The sequence below is a fragment of the Cryptomeria japonica genome, chromosome 5 (assembly GCF_030272615.1).
Source record: "Cryptomeria japonica chromosome 5, Sugi_1.0, whole genome shotgun sequence".
In the NCBI taxonomy this organism is placed as follows: Eukaryota; Viridiplantae; Streptophyta; class Pinopsida; order Cupressales; family Cupressaceae; genus Cryptomeria; species Cryptomeria japonica.
In genome coordinates, this window is record NC_081409.1 from 215,569,649 (window position 1) to 215,584,771 (window position 15,123).

At 33.0% G+C, this 15,123-nt stretch overlaps 2 protein-coding genes and 1 long non-coding RNA gene across 3 annotated transcripts; 1 reads left to right on the plus strand and 2 right to left on the minus strand.

Moving 5' to 3' along the window:
- Positions 1-993: 993 nt before the first annotated feature.
- LOC131064389 (uncharacterized) lies at positions 994-2,173 on the minus strand. Its single transcript, XM_057998519.2, has one exon. The coding sequence runs from the start codon at positions 1,897-1,899 to the stop codon at positions 1,300-1,302; it is 600 nt and encodes a 199-aa protein (XP_057854502.1). The 5' UTR covers positions 1,900-2,173; the 3' UTR covers positions 994-1,299.
- Positions 2,174-8,548: 6,375 nt separating this feature from the next.
- On the minus strand, positions 8,549-9,637 carry LOC131064390 (uncharacterized). The gene has a single exon (XM_057998520.2). The coding sequence runs from the start codon at positions 9,464-9,466 to the stop codon at positions 8,879-8,881; it is 588 nt and encodes a 195-aa protein (XP_057854503.2). The 5' UTR covers positions 9,467-9,637; the 3' UTR covers positions 8,549-8,878.
- A 1,484-nt stretch (positions 9,638-11,121) lies between these two features.
- On the plus strand, positions 11,122-12,239 carry LOC131875612 (uncharacterized). The gene is made up of 2 exons (XR_009372431.1): positions 11,122-11,763; positions 11,919-12,239. It is a non-coding gene; the product is annotated as an uncharacterized LOC131875612 (long non-coding RNA).
- The last annotated feature ends 2,884 nt before the right edge of the window (positions 12,240-15,123 follow it).

Genomic DNA, 15,123 nt, shown 5'->3' on the forward strand with positions numbered 1-15,123 from the left:
TACTTACATTTCACACAGATTAAACCCTAGCATTATTTTTTAACCCTCTTCCAGAATGGCAAGCTAACATATCATTTCGCCAATTACATAACTCAAAATGGTCTTTTCTTGCAGCTTTCCACACGCCCTCGACCGTGTCCAAACGAAACCGCCAATGTTGTTCTCCGCACCACAGTACCCACTCACTTTTCTTTTTGCAAATGTGAAAGCCAGATGACGTGGTTAGGAAAAATAGTCCTAAAACACCTAAACATGGAAAAATGTTTCTTTTCTTACCTTTCACCATGTACTACATGGTATTCTTTCATCATACATACTACATCTCATACCATGCATTTTTGGTATGGAGAACAGCCAGTTACAGGTTCCTATATGAGTCACTGGAACAAATATACTACATGCAAGTCACTGGAACAGGTTTTGTATTCGAGCAGTATGCAAATTAGGTCTATAAGCCACTAAACTACATGCAAAGTAGTCCCTTGAACGTTGTCAAAATTTCTTTTATAGGCCCTTTTGACGTTTCACTAAGTTTTTTTGTAATATTCACGACATTCTATGCAGATTCTAGAGTTTGCATAGTCAATCTTAGGCAATAAGAAGAATGGCACGTGAATTCCTGCAAAAGCGCTTATCATAGGAAAATGGGAGAGTCATATGAGTAAAGGATTTGAATTTTAGATAATAGAGGGAGAATTAAATCCATCAGATCTGTAATGTAATGGCTTGCATTCCCTTTGTTTATTTTACAAGGCTTGTTAGAAGGAAAGGTAGCATGATTGGTTACGCGATTTGATATAGCAAGATGGGAAGCCCATGAAGCAAATTAGAATATCGCCAAATTTATAAGAGAAGATTGGATGGATGTTAACAACATGTGAATGAAATAAATTAAAATCCCATTTAGCAAAAGGTACTTCAATTCAAGCTGTCTTCAAGTAAAAAACAAATACATATATAGATCAAATTGAATAAAATTATTAAACACAGAGAGAAAAAAAATAGCACAGCCCATACCAATTTCATTTTGCAGAGGCTAAACCTTTCGGTTCGCAAATAAATTACAGAGCTTCAGAGTATGAGCTAAACTAAACAATCATACGAAGAGTTTTCTTCTTAATGCAGGCTTACAAAACGCGTATTGAGTGGACAGCTCAATACGGAAACATAAATGACTGAAAAGAAATACATAACGGCTACCAGTATAACCATTTATAACACATGGTCATTGAAAGGTAGATACATTTATTTTACCCACACGACACATACTTAGAGTTTTGTTTGCGCGGACTTTACCGCTCAGTTTGCAGTAGTCCAACTGATTCTTCCAACTAGATTGGGTGAGCGTACATACCGATCTGGTTTGGGTTCAATGGGGACGCCATCGTCGTTTGGCTTTGGTGGTGTTGGCATTGGGTGTTCTGGCTTATTGATGAGGAGCTCAAGTTTTCCAAGAACTTTATCTAGCTTATTCTCAATCTCATGAAAGCGTTGAAGCTTATCTTCTAAATCAGCGATTCTTGACCTAAGAGCTGGAATTTTATCAAGCTTTTTCTCAATATCAGGAAGGGATTCAAGCTTATCATCTAAAGCAGAGATTCTTGACTCAAGAGCTGGAATTTGATTGCTGTGTGCTATTAGTCTTTCCAGATATGGATATATCAGGGTATGACTAGTTTGGATGTTTGTGGTACGGGCCTGAAGGAATCTGAGTAGACAATTGGCGTAGTTAAGCTGATCTTGAAGAGTCTTATTGCTCGGGTTACTACCCTCGTTATGAAAAATATGCTGGCACGGAATCCCATTTTTACTACAGTTATCTCGAATTCCTGCAAAGTTTTCTAATTCTCCGTAATCTACGGATGGGAATTCGAGATTAGATAAGGGACTGGAATTCATAACTTATGACAGAGAGAAAAAAAAAAACCTAAGAATAACCTACGAGACAACCTAATGGGATAGACTATGAGTACTCCTTAAGAGAATTTTAGAGTTTCACAGAGAGGAGTAAAATCACAAGCTTGTTCGGTAGGCTGGAATAAATCTAATAATATTCCTCTAAGGAGTACGCTGACTCACATTGAGAGCATTGATCCTATTCTGCTCATCAAGTTTGGGAGCTTCCTCCAAATGCTTACATAGGAAAATCTTAAAAATAAACTACTGATGCCACATACAAGCAGTTTTCTTCTTTATATAGGCTTACAAAACACACTAAATGACCGAAAAGTAGTTGGAGAAAAGTTACCCACTTTTCAGCAGAAACATAAATGACCCAAAAGAGAAAATTAATCAACCTGTCTTCAGTTCTGCACCAAAATGAATCATTTGTCGGTACCCGAGCATGCAATACAGAGCATGACGGAAAAAGGATTATATCAGCTATCAATAAATATAATAAATTTCCCTCAACGACTATGCTGACTCATATTGAGAGCATTGATACTATTCTGCTCAACGTATTGACAATAGTTTGAATGCGATGCCAAATTCAACAAAACACATAAATGACTGAAAAGTAGTAGGAAAAAATTTACATTTGTCAGTACCAAAACGTATAGAAAACATAAATGACCGGAAATAAAAATTAATCAGGTGCCTTCAGTTCTGCATCAAAATTAATCATTTGTCGGTACCCGAGCATGCAATACAGAGCATGATGACAAAATGATTATGTCAGCTATCAATAAATGTTGCATATACATATAACTGCATGCCGGTGCATCTTAGAATCTTATGCATACAATACATGTTACACATCCTATGCATATGATGCATTTTACACAGACATATAATTGCATGCAGGTGCATCGTAGGGGATGGGTAGACGGTGCCACATAGTGATACTACTAAGTTCCTCTTCGATACAGACCGAACATCCAACCCGAGGGAACACAAGGTGATGATATCCTACCTTCACAGGGATTCCCCTTATAAAAAGGCACGATTAAGATATCACAACATAAAAATTATCATTTATGTCCATTTGTATATAAACTTTATATATATATATTGAACAAAGCAATTAAAGTTAACAAAATTGAAGCTACAAAAGTAGTTGATGAGCTTAGCTCATTCATCAGCAGTCTAGTCACAAAGACAACAAAATAATAACATTGATTACATAAGATGCATAACATCTCTACAAGGACTAAGCTTACTCTCAAATAGAAATGTCATAATTTGATTTTTAATCTGTTATAGTTGTTGCTTAAGCTTGACATTCTTCCCGCATAATGTTTGGATCTACGATAAAAGAAAGGCCACCTGAAGAAATATGTTAGAGTAGAGCCTTAGAGTACCAATTACATGATGATAATTGTTAGAAAACATAGCAGTACATCTTTTTTTCATATATATTTAAAAACAATTTGCTGAATAGAATCAACAATAACATTATTTTGCATGCCAAAACCAATAATAGCTTCTTTCCAATTCAAGTCACGATGAAAAATAGTAGAGAAGTCTTTAAACACAACAAACCATAGTCTTTTAACATGTAAGCAACCCCAAAATATATGTTTCAAAATTTCAATACCATAACAAAAAGGACAATTACCTGGTTGAACCATAATACATTTTAATCTATGCCAGCACTTGGGTATCAAAGTTAGCTTTAGATTTTCATACTTGAACACTCATTTTGATCCAAAACTTGGAGCTAAATCTACATTTTCACTTTTGATTCAAATGAGGAGTAGTATGCCAACTAGAAAGTAATTGGATATAAATTTTCTTGAGAGGAAAGTGGTTGGAGTGACTAGAAGATAACCATTTCCAATCTTTAAGAAGGTAACAATCTCTTGAAGTATAGAGCTTCATAATCAACTTAAGAGGTACTAATTCTTGAACAAAAATAAAAAATTGTTTATACTTACTGTTTAGTCCATGATGATATGTTATCTTATCCCATGAAGCTCAATCAAGAGTATCAAAATCCCAAATATCCTTAAATTGTCTTATTCCTTTTCTGAGTAAGTACATAACCTTATATGGCCTCTATAAGAGAATTTTTACTTATTATTTTACTATTTTGAATCATTTCAAGAATGATAGGTGTATTTTTATGCCTTTCTGCCTAATTTCATCTTTGAGCAATACTATCAATGCCCTTTTGAGAAAGCAGAGCTTGCCTATTATTTATGAGGGGTTAATACTTCTAATTATTGAGCATGACAAATCTATCTAGCTTAAGCTGCACCCCTTGACCTCTAGAAAGAATAACATCTATTATGCCCAAATTTTCCATTGGCATTACACTAATGAGTCCACAAATTCTAAATCCTCTAATAAAGATGCTTTCCACCTGTGTACTTGCAAAAGCCCAACAACCACTCTGTTAAGGGAAAGAGATATGAAACCATCAAGGAACTCTTGGACAAGGAGGACTCTAACTATATTCCATTTTAGGAGTTCATCCCTATCTCCTTAGGCTCTCTACTAAGAAAAACAAGGAACCTGTGCCCATGTGTTGCTTAGGTCAAAGCAATAAAATTGAGAAGGGCTTTATTTTCGGTGAGAAAATAAAATCTTGTTCCCCGTGTTTAGCATCCACTCAAGGCAACAAGGCTACCTAGAAGAAGAAACATAAGGGTTATGAAGAAAATTTTATCCCACCAAGGTTTGATGATGAATAGCAAGATATGGATTTCTGAATTGAAATCCCAATTGAAGTTGAAAAGAGCACCCCAGTGGGTAAGTACATGGGATCCTTGGTGGTGGATGCAGGGGAAGGGGAAAAAGTGATCAAGGAAGAAATGGGTGGATACAACAATTTCTTCAAATGGGTAGTTGTAGAGATTTCAAGGTTGAAATGCAGAATTTATGATCTAACCTCTAGATAGAGAACAATGACCACCTCCTCCTCAAAAAATGTGGATAACTTGCTAAACCTCAGCAATAAGCTATTTATGGATGTGAAAGTGATGAAGATTGACCATGAAGAGAAAATCATGAACTTGAAGATGGAAATGGAAAAGATAAATGAGAAACTGGGAGTGGTTATTGTTGTCAGTAGGAAAACCATGACAAGTAGCACATAGGGTCTTCGAACACTCAATGAAAAAGCTCAATCCCTCAATGTTTCCCCCTCCACTTTTCATGCTTTCCCTTCCATTTCAGTCTATGGAAAAGGAAAGGAGAAAGTGCCTAATCTGGAGGGTGATACTCAAGCTACTCTGGGACCATCAACTCACACTCATAGCAAGAACAAAGATAAGCAGGTGAATGACAATATTATGGAGGATTTAATTGAGATTAATAGGAATTTTATTGATAAGAATGTTAAGTCAATTCAAATGTCGAACAATATCATGTAGTTTCTAGGTTGCTTGACCCTATTTTGTGTTTTTATGTTGCTACTAGCCTGTTGTGGCTTGGCGTTTGGTTTGTCCTTATGATTGATTCTTGTGTTTGAGTTTTGGGTTCCTGTAAAACCTATTTTACTCGAATAAAAAATATTAAACCTAGAAAAATAACTCGAATGATGTGAATGAGGATATTAAGAGAGTAGTAACGAAGAGGAGAAAAACTTGTCACCCCACATGTGGGGCCAAAACAAAGCCTTAAATACTGGACAGTCGCATCCATGCTCTTGTATCTCCATCCAAATCATCACTCATCTCTCCACTAAGAGATCGCTTAATATTTTTGTTGTGGCAACAAAATAATGACATTCAAGAATAGATGCACATTGTGATGCCCTACATAGGAGACTACAAATGAGATAAATTTAAAGGAAAAAGGGGAAAGCATAAAAAAGAAAAAAAAAAAAGAAAAAAGAAAAAGAAAGAGGTAAACTCCTTTCTACCCTGGTGATTTGAGCCTCCTTGAAACCTTGAGCTTTAATTGTCAAGGAATCCATAGAAGTGGCCTAGAATGAATTTAATCCCATTGTATGCAGATATCCTCTTTCACTTAATAAATTCTTGGAAGTGGCCTGTAGTGAATATGTTTGCCACCTGCTAAAATAATTCCTTTATTTTTTCCCTTGTAACCACCACAAGTGGCAATATCAAATCAATGCGAGTTATTTTAGGTGATGAAAGGGATCTAAATTATCTCTCAATGATCTATTTTCTCTTTTCTTGGCTCTACTATTTAATTCTTGCAAGTTGTGTGAAACCAGGACAATAATGTTTAGAATAGGTGTAAGAAATTTTGAAAAACCCTCTCATGTTACTCCATCTTTGAATATTGAAGGATGTTAGGGAATTATTTTTTTAGGTGTGAAGACTTCAATCCAAAACATACAATTTCTAGAGAAAGCCTTATAAACTTGGGCCAATCATGAGAAAGTCCTCTAGCAATAGATCCATGCAGACCATTACAAAATGATAATCAATAGTCTCAAGTTCTTCTATCCTTATCATTTTCTAGTCCCATAAATTTAAAAATCTATACACATGAAATGCATTTGTAAGATTTTCTCCTCTAACTATGCCAAAAAACCCTCCAAACTCTAGTTTAAAATCTTGTTGCAACCTTGCAAAACATCATATTCACTTTTTTTATATATCATATATACAAATATATGATATTTTTCCTCTCATTTCCTCAATAGAACTTTCAAAGAAACATGAAGATACATGAATGTCACGAGACTACAAGGTTAATGTCACCTTATCCTACCATCAACATGGGCACCTAAACTTAGAAATTAAAAATTACATTAAATTCAATAAATCACCTTTACAACTACTAGTGGAACCCATCATCCCTTATTAATGCATTAAAAATAATAGTAATGATAAATTTATTACAAATTATTTTCACAGTAAACCCTAAGTCTTTAAAAACAATTTCTTTAAATAATGTTGGGATCATGGAATATGACATAGGCTTTACAAGGTGAATGGTACCTTAATCCTAATAGTGGAGGTATTTTGGTAGACAACTTGTTTTAAAAGAGGTACTATAAAGCATAACCATGCTCCAAGAGACTTGAAGACCATAGATTTATTTCATAGGCTAAGTCAAAATAGTAAATTCTCAAAGTATTTTTATTTTAAGCTCAATAGACCATAATATGAGTGTGTTATATGTTCATTAGAGACCAAAAAGTGGCATGGCTACTTTTTGGTGCCCCATCTTTGCACACTCACCCTACATCAAAACTTACCAAATCTAGAATGGGAAAGGAAGAAAATTAATGTATAATGTCTCAAACACTACTAGAGTCTAATATAAGAACATTCAAGAATATAGTAGGTGATATCAACCATATACCAATTTATATTGCAAAAGACAAATCTAACCACAAATCTTAAAGGTCAACTAGAGTGGATTAAAAATAGATGATCCTATGAGTGGCAAAAAATTACAGTGTTATATACATGACATGGATGGAATGGTAAGAGAACATATTTAATCCATACATGCTCACATACAACAACTCCAATACTAATGAGAATAAGTAAAGCTCTTGACCAATACAAATAATTAAGAGAAGTAGTGAGCTTATGGCTCACCTATACCATTGGTCTCATTTGCAATGCATAGAATGTGGGTCAACAATTTAATATTTGTACCATTATGTAGAGGTCGAGCATATTCTAACTTAGGTGAATGCATAAGTCTATAATTTGCTACAAGCACAAACATAATAGGATAACATGTTTCTTTAATATGTGGAGATCTAAAAGAATATTTATTTAAGAATTAATTCATTTCTCATGTCTTGAGGACAAGTCATTATCTTGAAAGGGGGAATGATGATGGTAGGGTTAACTATAGAAGCCATAACAAAATCATAGTTGATAGTAGAACCTACTACAACTCACTCCAAAGATATTTTTGGGCATAAGGCTAACCAAGTCAAGTAGGAATAAGCATTGATTGTATTAGACACATCTCGTATAGCACATATGCATAGATGTTAGCCATTTTTCTTGCCTCCTACAATAGTTTTTTATCGTATTTTCTTCCCAAATAGATGTTTGAGCTCTCTTCGTCTCTTGTTATTTATATTATTTAAATTAGTAGTTTGATATCAATTTTGATATTTGTATACATTTTTTATATTTTCTCATTTTTTTAAATTTTTGTTGTTATTATATTTTTCTATGTAGAAAAAATAACACATCTCATGAAATCCACATGATTCAACATGATAGCATCTTGGATAGTTGGATTTATACTTTACGGATAGATTCCTCATTTTCTTTTGCTATCACTACTATATTCAATATTTTGTTTCAATATTTTTATTCCTTCTAATTAGCAAATTTAATCCCCAACTTAGATAATGTAAATGCAATGATTGAAAGTATTAATAAAAATACCTTTTACAACACAATAACATAGTTTAAAAAAAAAAAACATTTATAAGTGCTTTCAAATAGAAGATGAAACTAGAACAACTATGGTAGATGTGTATGCTTGGTGTTTGAATTTCTATGTAGTTTCTTGATAGAGTTAGGGGTTGTGAATGAACATATTTCAGTTAGCTTAATGCAACATATGTTAGATATGTATGAGTAAAGAATTTAAATTATAGATCAAATTCCATATATATAGATCAAATTCAATAAAACTAGCAAACAAGAGAGAAACAAAATAGCACGGCCCAAACCAATTTTATTTTGCAGAGGCTTAAACCTTTCGGCTTGCAAAGATATTACAGAGCTTCAGAGTATGAGCTAAAATAAGCAACCATACGAAGAGTTTTCTTCGTTATACAGGATTACAAAACGCGTATTGAGTGGACAGCTCAATACGGAAATTTAAATGACTGAAAAGAGAGAGGTACATGACAACCCATGGATACTGAAACTTCTACCAGTATAACCATTTATAACACATGGTCATTGACAGGTAGATACATTTATTTTACCTACACAACACATACTTAGAGTTTTGTTTACGCGGACTTTACCGCTCAGTCTTGATTAGTCCAATTGATTCTTCGAACTGGACTGGGTGAGTATACATACCTGTCTGGTTTGGGTTCAATGGGCACGCCATCGTCGTTTGGCTTTGCTGGTATTGCAATGGAGGGTTCTGGCTTACTGATGAGGAATTCAACTCTCCCAAGAACTTTATCGAGCTTTCTCTCAATCTGAGGAAGGTGTTGAAGCTTACCTTCTAAAGCAGAGATTCTTGGAATTTTATTAAGCTTTGTCTCAATTTCAGTAAGGGGTTGAAGCTTAACTTCTAAAGCAGAGATTCTTGAGTCAAGAGCTGGAATTTTACTGGTGTTTGCTATAAGCCTTTCCAGATATGGATATATCAGGGTATGACTAGTTTGGATGTTTGTGGTACGGGCTTGAAGGAATCTGAGTAGACAATTGGTGAAGTTAAGCTGATCTTGAAGAGTCTTATTACTGGGGTTACTACCCTCGTTATGGAAAATATGCTGGCACGGAATCCCATCTTTAGTACAATTATCTCGAATTCCTGTAAAGTTTTCTAGTTCTTCGTAATCTACGGATGGGAATTGGAGCCTAGATAAGTTACTGTGATTCATGGTAGATGGTTGAGAGGGCTGGATCGGGTAACAAGGTTGGGTAGCGCTTAATAAACCTAATAATATTCCCTTTTGGCTCACATTGAGAGCATTGATCCTATTCTGCTCATCTAGCTTGGGAGCTTTCTCCAAATGCTTACATAGGAAAATCTTTAAAATACAAACAGTTTTCTTCTTTATATAGGCTTACAAAACGCATAAATGACCGAAAAGTGGTAGGAGAAAAATTAACCATTTTTCAGTACCAAAAAGCAAAAGAGTAGGTAGAAACATAAATGACCGAAAGAGAAAATTAATCAACCTGCCTTCAGTTCTGCACCAAAATTAATCATTTGTCATCACCCGAGCTTGCAATAAATATAATAAATTTCCCTTCAGGAGTATGCTGACTCATATTCTGCTCAACCAGTTCGGGAGCTTTCTCCAAATGCGTAAATCTTAAAGATAAACGATGGATGCCAGTTACAAGAAAACACATAAATGACAGAGAAGTGGTTGGAATTAAATTAACCATTTGTCAGTAGTAGACCACCGAAAACATAAATGACTGAAAAGAAAAAATTAAAGAACGTGCCTTCAGTTCTACACCAAAATTAATCATTTGTCGGTACCTGAGCACGCAATACAGAGCATGCAATAAATATAATAACCATATTCAACCAGCATTATCTATACAGCATCCATCATGCCATCAACTCCAGCGTGAGTTAGCAATCCATAACTGCAGTTTAACGCGATTCAATTTTCAACGGAACATTTAATTTGATCTGTAATTTAAGATAAATTAGTTTATATATATTAATATATATATATTAATATATATATATATATATATATATATATATATATATATATATATATATATATATATAATATAATATAATATAATATGCAGAGATATATTTTTCTCTAGTCTTATTTGACTTTGAGATATAAAATTGATAAAAAATAAGCCTGTCAACATGGAAGACATTGAATAAGCTAAGGTTAGGGTTGTGGGTAGGGTAAGGGTTAGGATTAGGATTATGGTTAAGGTTTACAGTTAAGATCAGGGTTATAGATGGGGATAGGGTTAGGGACACGTTTTCGGTTATGATTAGGATTAAGGTTATGGTTTAGATTTAAGGTTATGGTTAAGGTCAAGTTTTAGGTTTAGGGCTAAGGATTATTGTTAGCATTAAGGTTTAGGATTATGGTTAAGCTAGCATTAGGAATAGGGTTAAGGTTAGAATTCTGATTAGGATTTAGGGTTATGGTTATGGGTAGGATTATGATTAGGCTTAGGCTTAGGGTTAGGGTTAAGGTTCGGTTCGGGATTAACATCATGGTTAGGATTAGGATGTAAATTATCAACAGGGCTAAGATTTAGATTGTGATTAGACTTAAGATTAGGATCATTGTTAGGGTTAGGGTTTAAAATTAAGGTTAAGGTTAGGATTTACATCATAGTTAGGGTTAGAATTTAAAGTTAAGATTAAGATTATGATAAGGGTTCAGGATTAGAATTAGGACTAGAGTTATGATTAGTATTGAGTTTTAAAGTTAGAACTAAGAATTATTGCTAGGGTTAGGATTGGATTAAGGTTAGGGTTATGACTAGTGGGCCGCGTGATAGAGATCTGATCTTATCTCTTACCCAGTATCGAAGACGGATAATGAGACAGAGAATGAGCTTCATGGGTGGCTACTCGTTTGAAATCGTTTTGCTTTTTGGCTGGTGCGAGCGAATCTTCAAGCAGGCCTAAGGGGCAGAGAGGACTATATATAGAGTGTCGCTTGTTCATGGAAGGAGCAAAATTGTTTGTCCATTCAACAAGAAAATCACACATCTTCTTGATCTGGTTTCTGTGTTTCTAAGTGCTCTCGCTTGAAAATGGAAGTCCAGGCGGTTGCCCAATACGCAGCTTTTGCTGGAGACACCGTGGTGAAGTTGTCCAAATACGTTGTCTTTAAAGGAGACAACGATACTTATCTTGCAGCTTTTTGGACTGAATCCCATAAGTATCTTCAGTTCAACACGACTGATATCGGCAGTGGAAACGGTGGAGGTGACGGTGAGGGGTGTTCATGCCAAGTACGATGTCCAATTCTCTTACACCCAAGTAGACCTGCTTACTACGGGAGAAACGGTTGAGACTCTAAAAAAGTATGGCGTTTTCAGCAGGGTCAATACCACGGACATTAAGTTCGAAGTGCGTTCTCTCTGAGTTGTTAAAATGGAGGACAGAGGCATCAGAGGTTGGAGGTTAATAAGCGATCTTTCGTCAGTCATCAACGAAAGGGTCCCGCATCATGAGGTATGGTGACATTTTTTCAGTTGTGTATTTGTTTCTGTTGCAAATAGTGTGATGTGTGCTTCAGATTTTTGGTTTTCTACTTTACATGCTGGAAGGGCAATTGTGTAGGAAGCAGCTAACAGCCGTGATCTTTTGACTATGGTGATATTGTGTAGGAAGCAGCTAACAGCCGTGATCTTTTGACTATGGAGATCCTCTGATTGATCAGTATGTTCACTTGGCAATTATGATCATGTGCAACAAGATCCAAATAGCAAGATCTAGACATTGGTATGCAGTTGTATGTGATTTATTTTGTTTTCAGTGTTCTTATGTAGTGTGAATAAATGGAAATTTCACATTGTAGGATACATAACATCAATGTTCCATTTTCATATTGTGGGGTGACAGTGTTTGAGATTAGGTGACAATGGTGGACAATGATTGCAAATGAGAAAAACATTTGATTCTCATAAATGTAATGTGAAATTGTTTCATGTTTTGTTTTGTGTGAGTTGCATTTCGTATATTTTCTTTTATTATAAAACATAATATATAACAATAATTTATCAAGTTCTCTGTGTTGCTAATTTCTACCTTCTACAAATCTACAATAAAGAACAAAGAAGAATAAATAGATATATTTTTCAATTTAGTAAGCTATTTGATAGCTAATAGTTTTTTATTTTATTTCTATTCCTTAAATCTTTTACAATAGATACTTTATATTTATAAATAAAATTGAGTTTTAAAATATTTATAAATTTACATAATTTTATAAAATAAATATCTATTTATAATAATATTTTTTTAAATTATAATATATATTGTATTTTATTTTTGTCTATATCAAATTACACAAAACTAAGATAAAAAAACAAAATATTTTACAATTATTAAAAAATATACTAGCAATTGCACCTTGGTGTGCAATGGGTACACCGAATGGGTGTCCAAGGTCAATTTGGGAAAAAAAAAAGGTCTATGTTTTGCATACATATGTGTAATGCATGAGGTCAATTGTTAGGATATTTAGCAAATAATGTTATTTATGAAGCAAAGGTCGCAATGGAGAAGTGTTAGCTTTAAATCAACTATGCATCCACTGGAAAGGATCCAAATAGAAGTAAAATAGAACCTCTAAATCAAAAATATAATAAAAATCTATTATAAGCAAATAACTATTTGATAGATAAATAAATATTTGATTCGTGGTGCATTGAAAAATAACAATTATAATGAAATGAAATGTGATAAGTATACAAACAAATCAACAACACGTTACATGTAAAACTATAACATTTGAGATTATTTAATTAGTTATAAATATGCATTGTTGACTATCTGAAAATAACTTACAAAAATGCATGATAATAATATTATACCTATGCGTAAAAAGAAGACATAGAATTTGATTGTTAGTAGTAAATATAATTAATTGTAAAAACATTTATTATCCGATTATTGGAGATAAATTAAAAAAGACATGTAATACTAGAAGAAACACGAGACAATTAAATACCAAATGTGAAGTGTAAAAATGAAGTTGCAATAATGTACTTATGTAAAGCAACAATTGCAACAACTATGCATGGGTTATAAAGGCCATAATGTATAATGTAAGTAATACTCGTTACTCGTGTACCTTTTAAACTTAACTTTATTGTAAGGATCATTGGTTGGACTATATTACTCATGAACATGCGTCTAGTTTGCAATTAGCTGCATCGAATTCATTTAGCGTTTTTTCCATCACCTGAACACCATAGTCTTCTACACCATGTATACTTGAGTAGGTTGTTTTTCTTGTTGCAATATGTCAAAGCAATTCAATGCAATGTTATTCGTAAAATGTTGAATACTACTAAGAAATCTAGTTCAATTGATCAACAAAAATGACTACATCGGAAGATTCTAGCGCCTATTACTACTTATATATTAATAGTATTTGTAGGTTTAGGTAAATTTTCCATTTCTAAATAGAAAAAGAAACCATAAAATATTAAAGACTATAATAATAACTTCAAATAAAAATTAAACAAATAGAAAATATTGAATATCAAAACATATTATATTTGGCATTGCAATATTTCATATGTCAGGATAGGTTAAAGATAGTAAAAATCTATCATAACTTTTGAAAAAAATTCTAACTAAAAGTAAAAGTAATGCATAAGAAAAAAGAAATATTTAAAAAGTGGAGATAATTATAGTGGCATACGATTTTCTCACAAATTAGCCTATTTTTAAAATATAATGTTCTAAGAATTTACATAGTATCTAAATTTAAAATAAGAAGTATAATATCTAAGTAGTTTAATAGAAAAAATTACCCTAACCAATTGACCAAAAAAATAAATTAGATAATGAAAAACTTACCTCAAAAAATATTTTGAAACAATTTTTTTAGATGTAATAAGTAAAAGAACATTGCGAAGATGCATAACGATATTCAACAATAATTTTGGCTTGAGTCTAATTAGGGAACATAATAGTCACAAATATAAATAATATGCATGACACACGTATAAGGTCATATTACCCTGAACCTCTTCACTTTTAAAATAATGTCGAATGATTCATATGCTAATGTTGCATTTACAAACTAATTCTTTAATAGTGACTTCCAAAACTCTTTGAAAAGCAATACAAAGATCAATATACCTTTGGCATTCTTATACATGCAAAATTCTCGATTTAATAGTGAAAGTTATTTTTAGTCTATCCTTATGTTCAATTATACTTATTATTGATAGGATTCACCATCTAATAAGGAAATCATTTGGAGAACAATTTATTAACACGTCTAAAGTTTGAAATGAAAAAAGAGATAAAAAAAATTGTTACATCAATATTGCATCATGATCTTAGAAATCTATTGCATGTTAAATCTTAATATCTTAATGATTCATAAATACGGTGGAAATACCACACTTTACCCCTATTCCAATAGATTTAATTTCATATCAAGACCTCAAACAATATAAATCTAACAATTACATAATTAGCAATCTTGATAAAAGAAAAATGTAGTCAAATGAAGGAGGTATGTTTCCTATTCATGTGAGAAATAAATGGTAGATATTGAGTAGGGATTACTGCAGTGGTCTCGTGGAGTGAAGAATGGAAAACAATCTTGTTGGGATTCTAAAAATGAAAACATTAAATGAATAAAAATTAATTACCAACAAGGGAGAAGTTATACCATTCTAATAAGTAAAATTCAAGCCAAATTATTTACGAATGTGCAAATCCTTTCACAAGGAGAGTAGTTCTTATTATGGGTCACTGGCCAAGGATAATAGTGATAAAATTGTTAAAAACATAATTGTTTTGAATTTCAAATGAACCAAATATAATATAATATGATGATTATTGCAT

Bases quoted from the DNA above. Each gene is read 5' to 3' on its own strand.
- LOC131064389 (XM_057998519.2), bottom strand. From the start codon at position 1,899: ATGAATTCCAGTCCCTTATCTAATCTCGAATTCCCATCCGTAGATTAC.
- LOC131064390 (XM_057998520.2), bottom strand. From the start codon at position 9,466: ATGAATCACAGTAACTTATCTAGGCTCCAATTCCCATCCGTAGATTAC.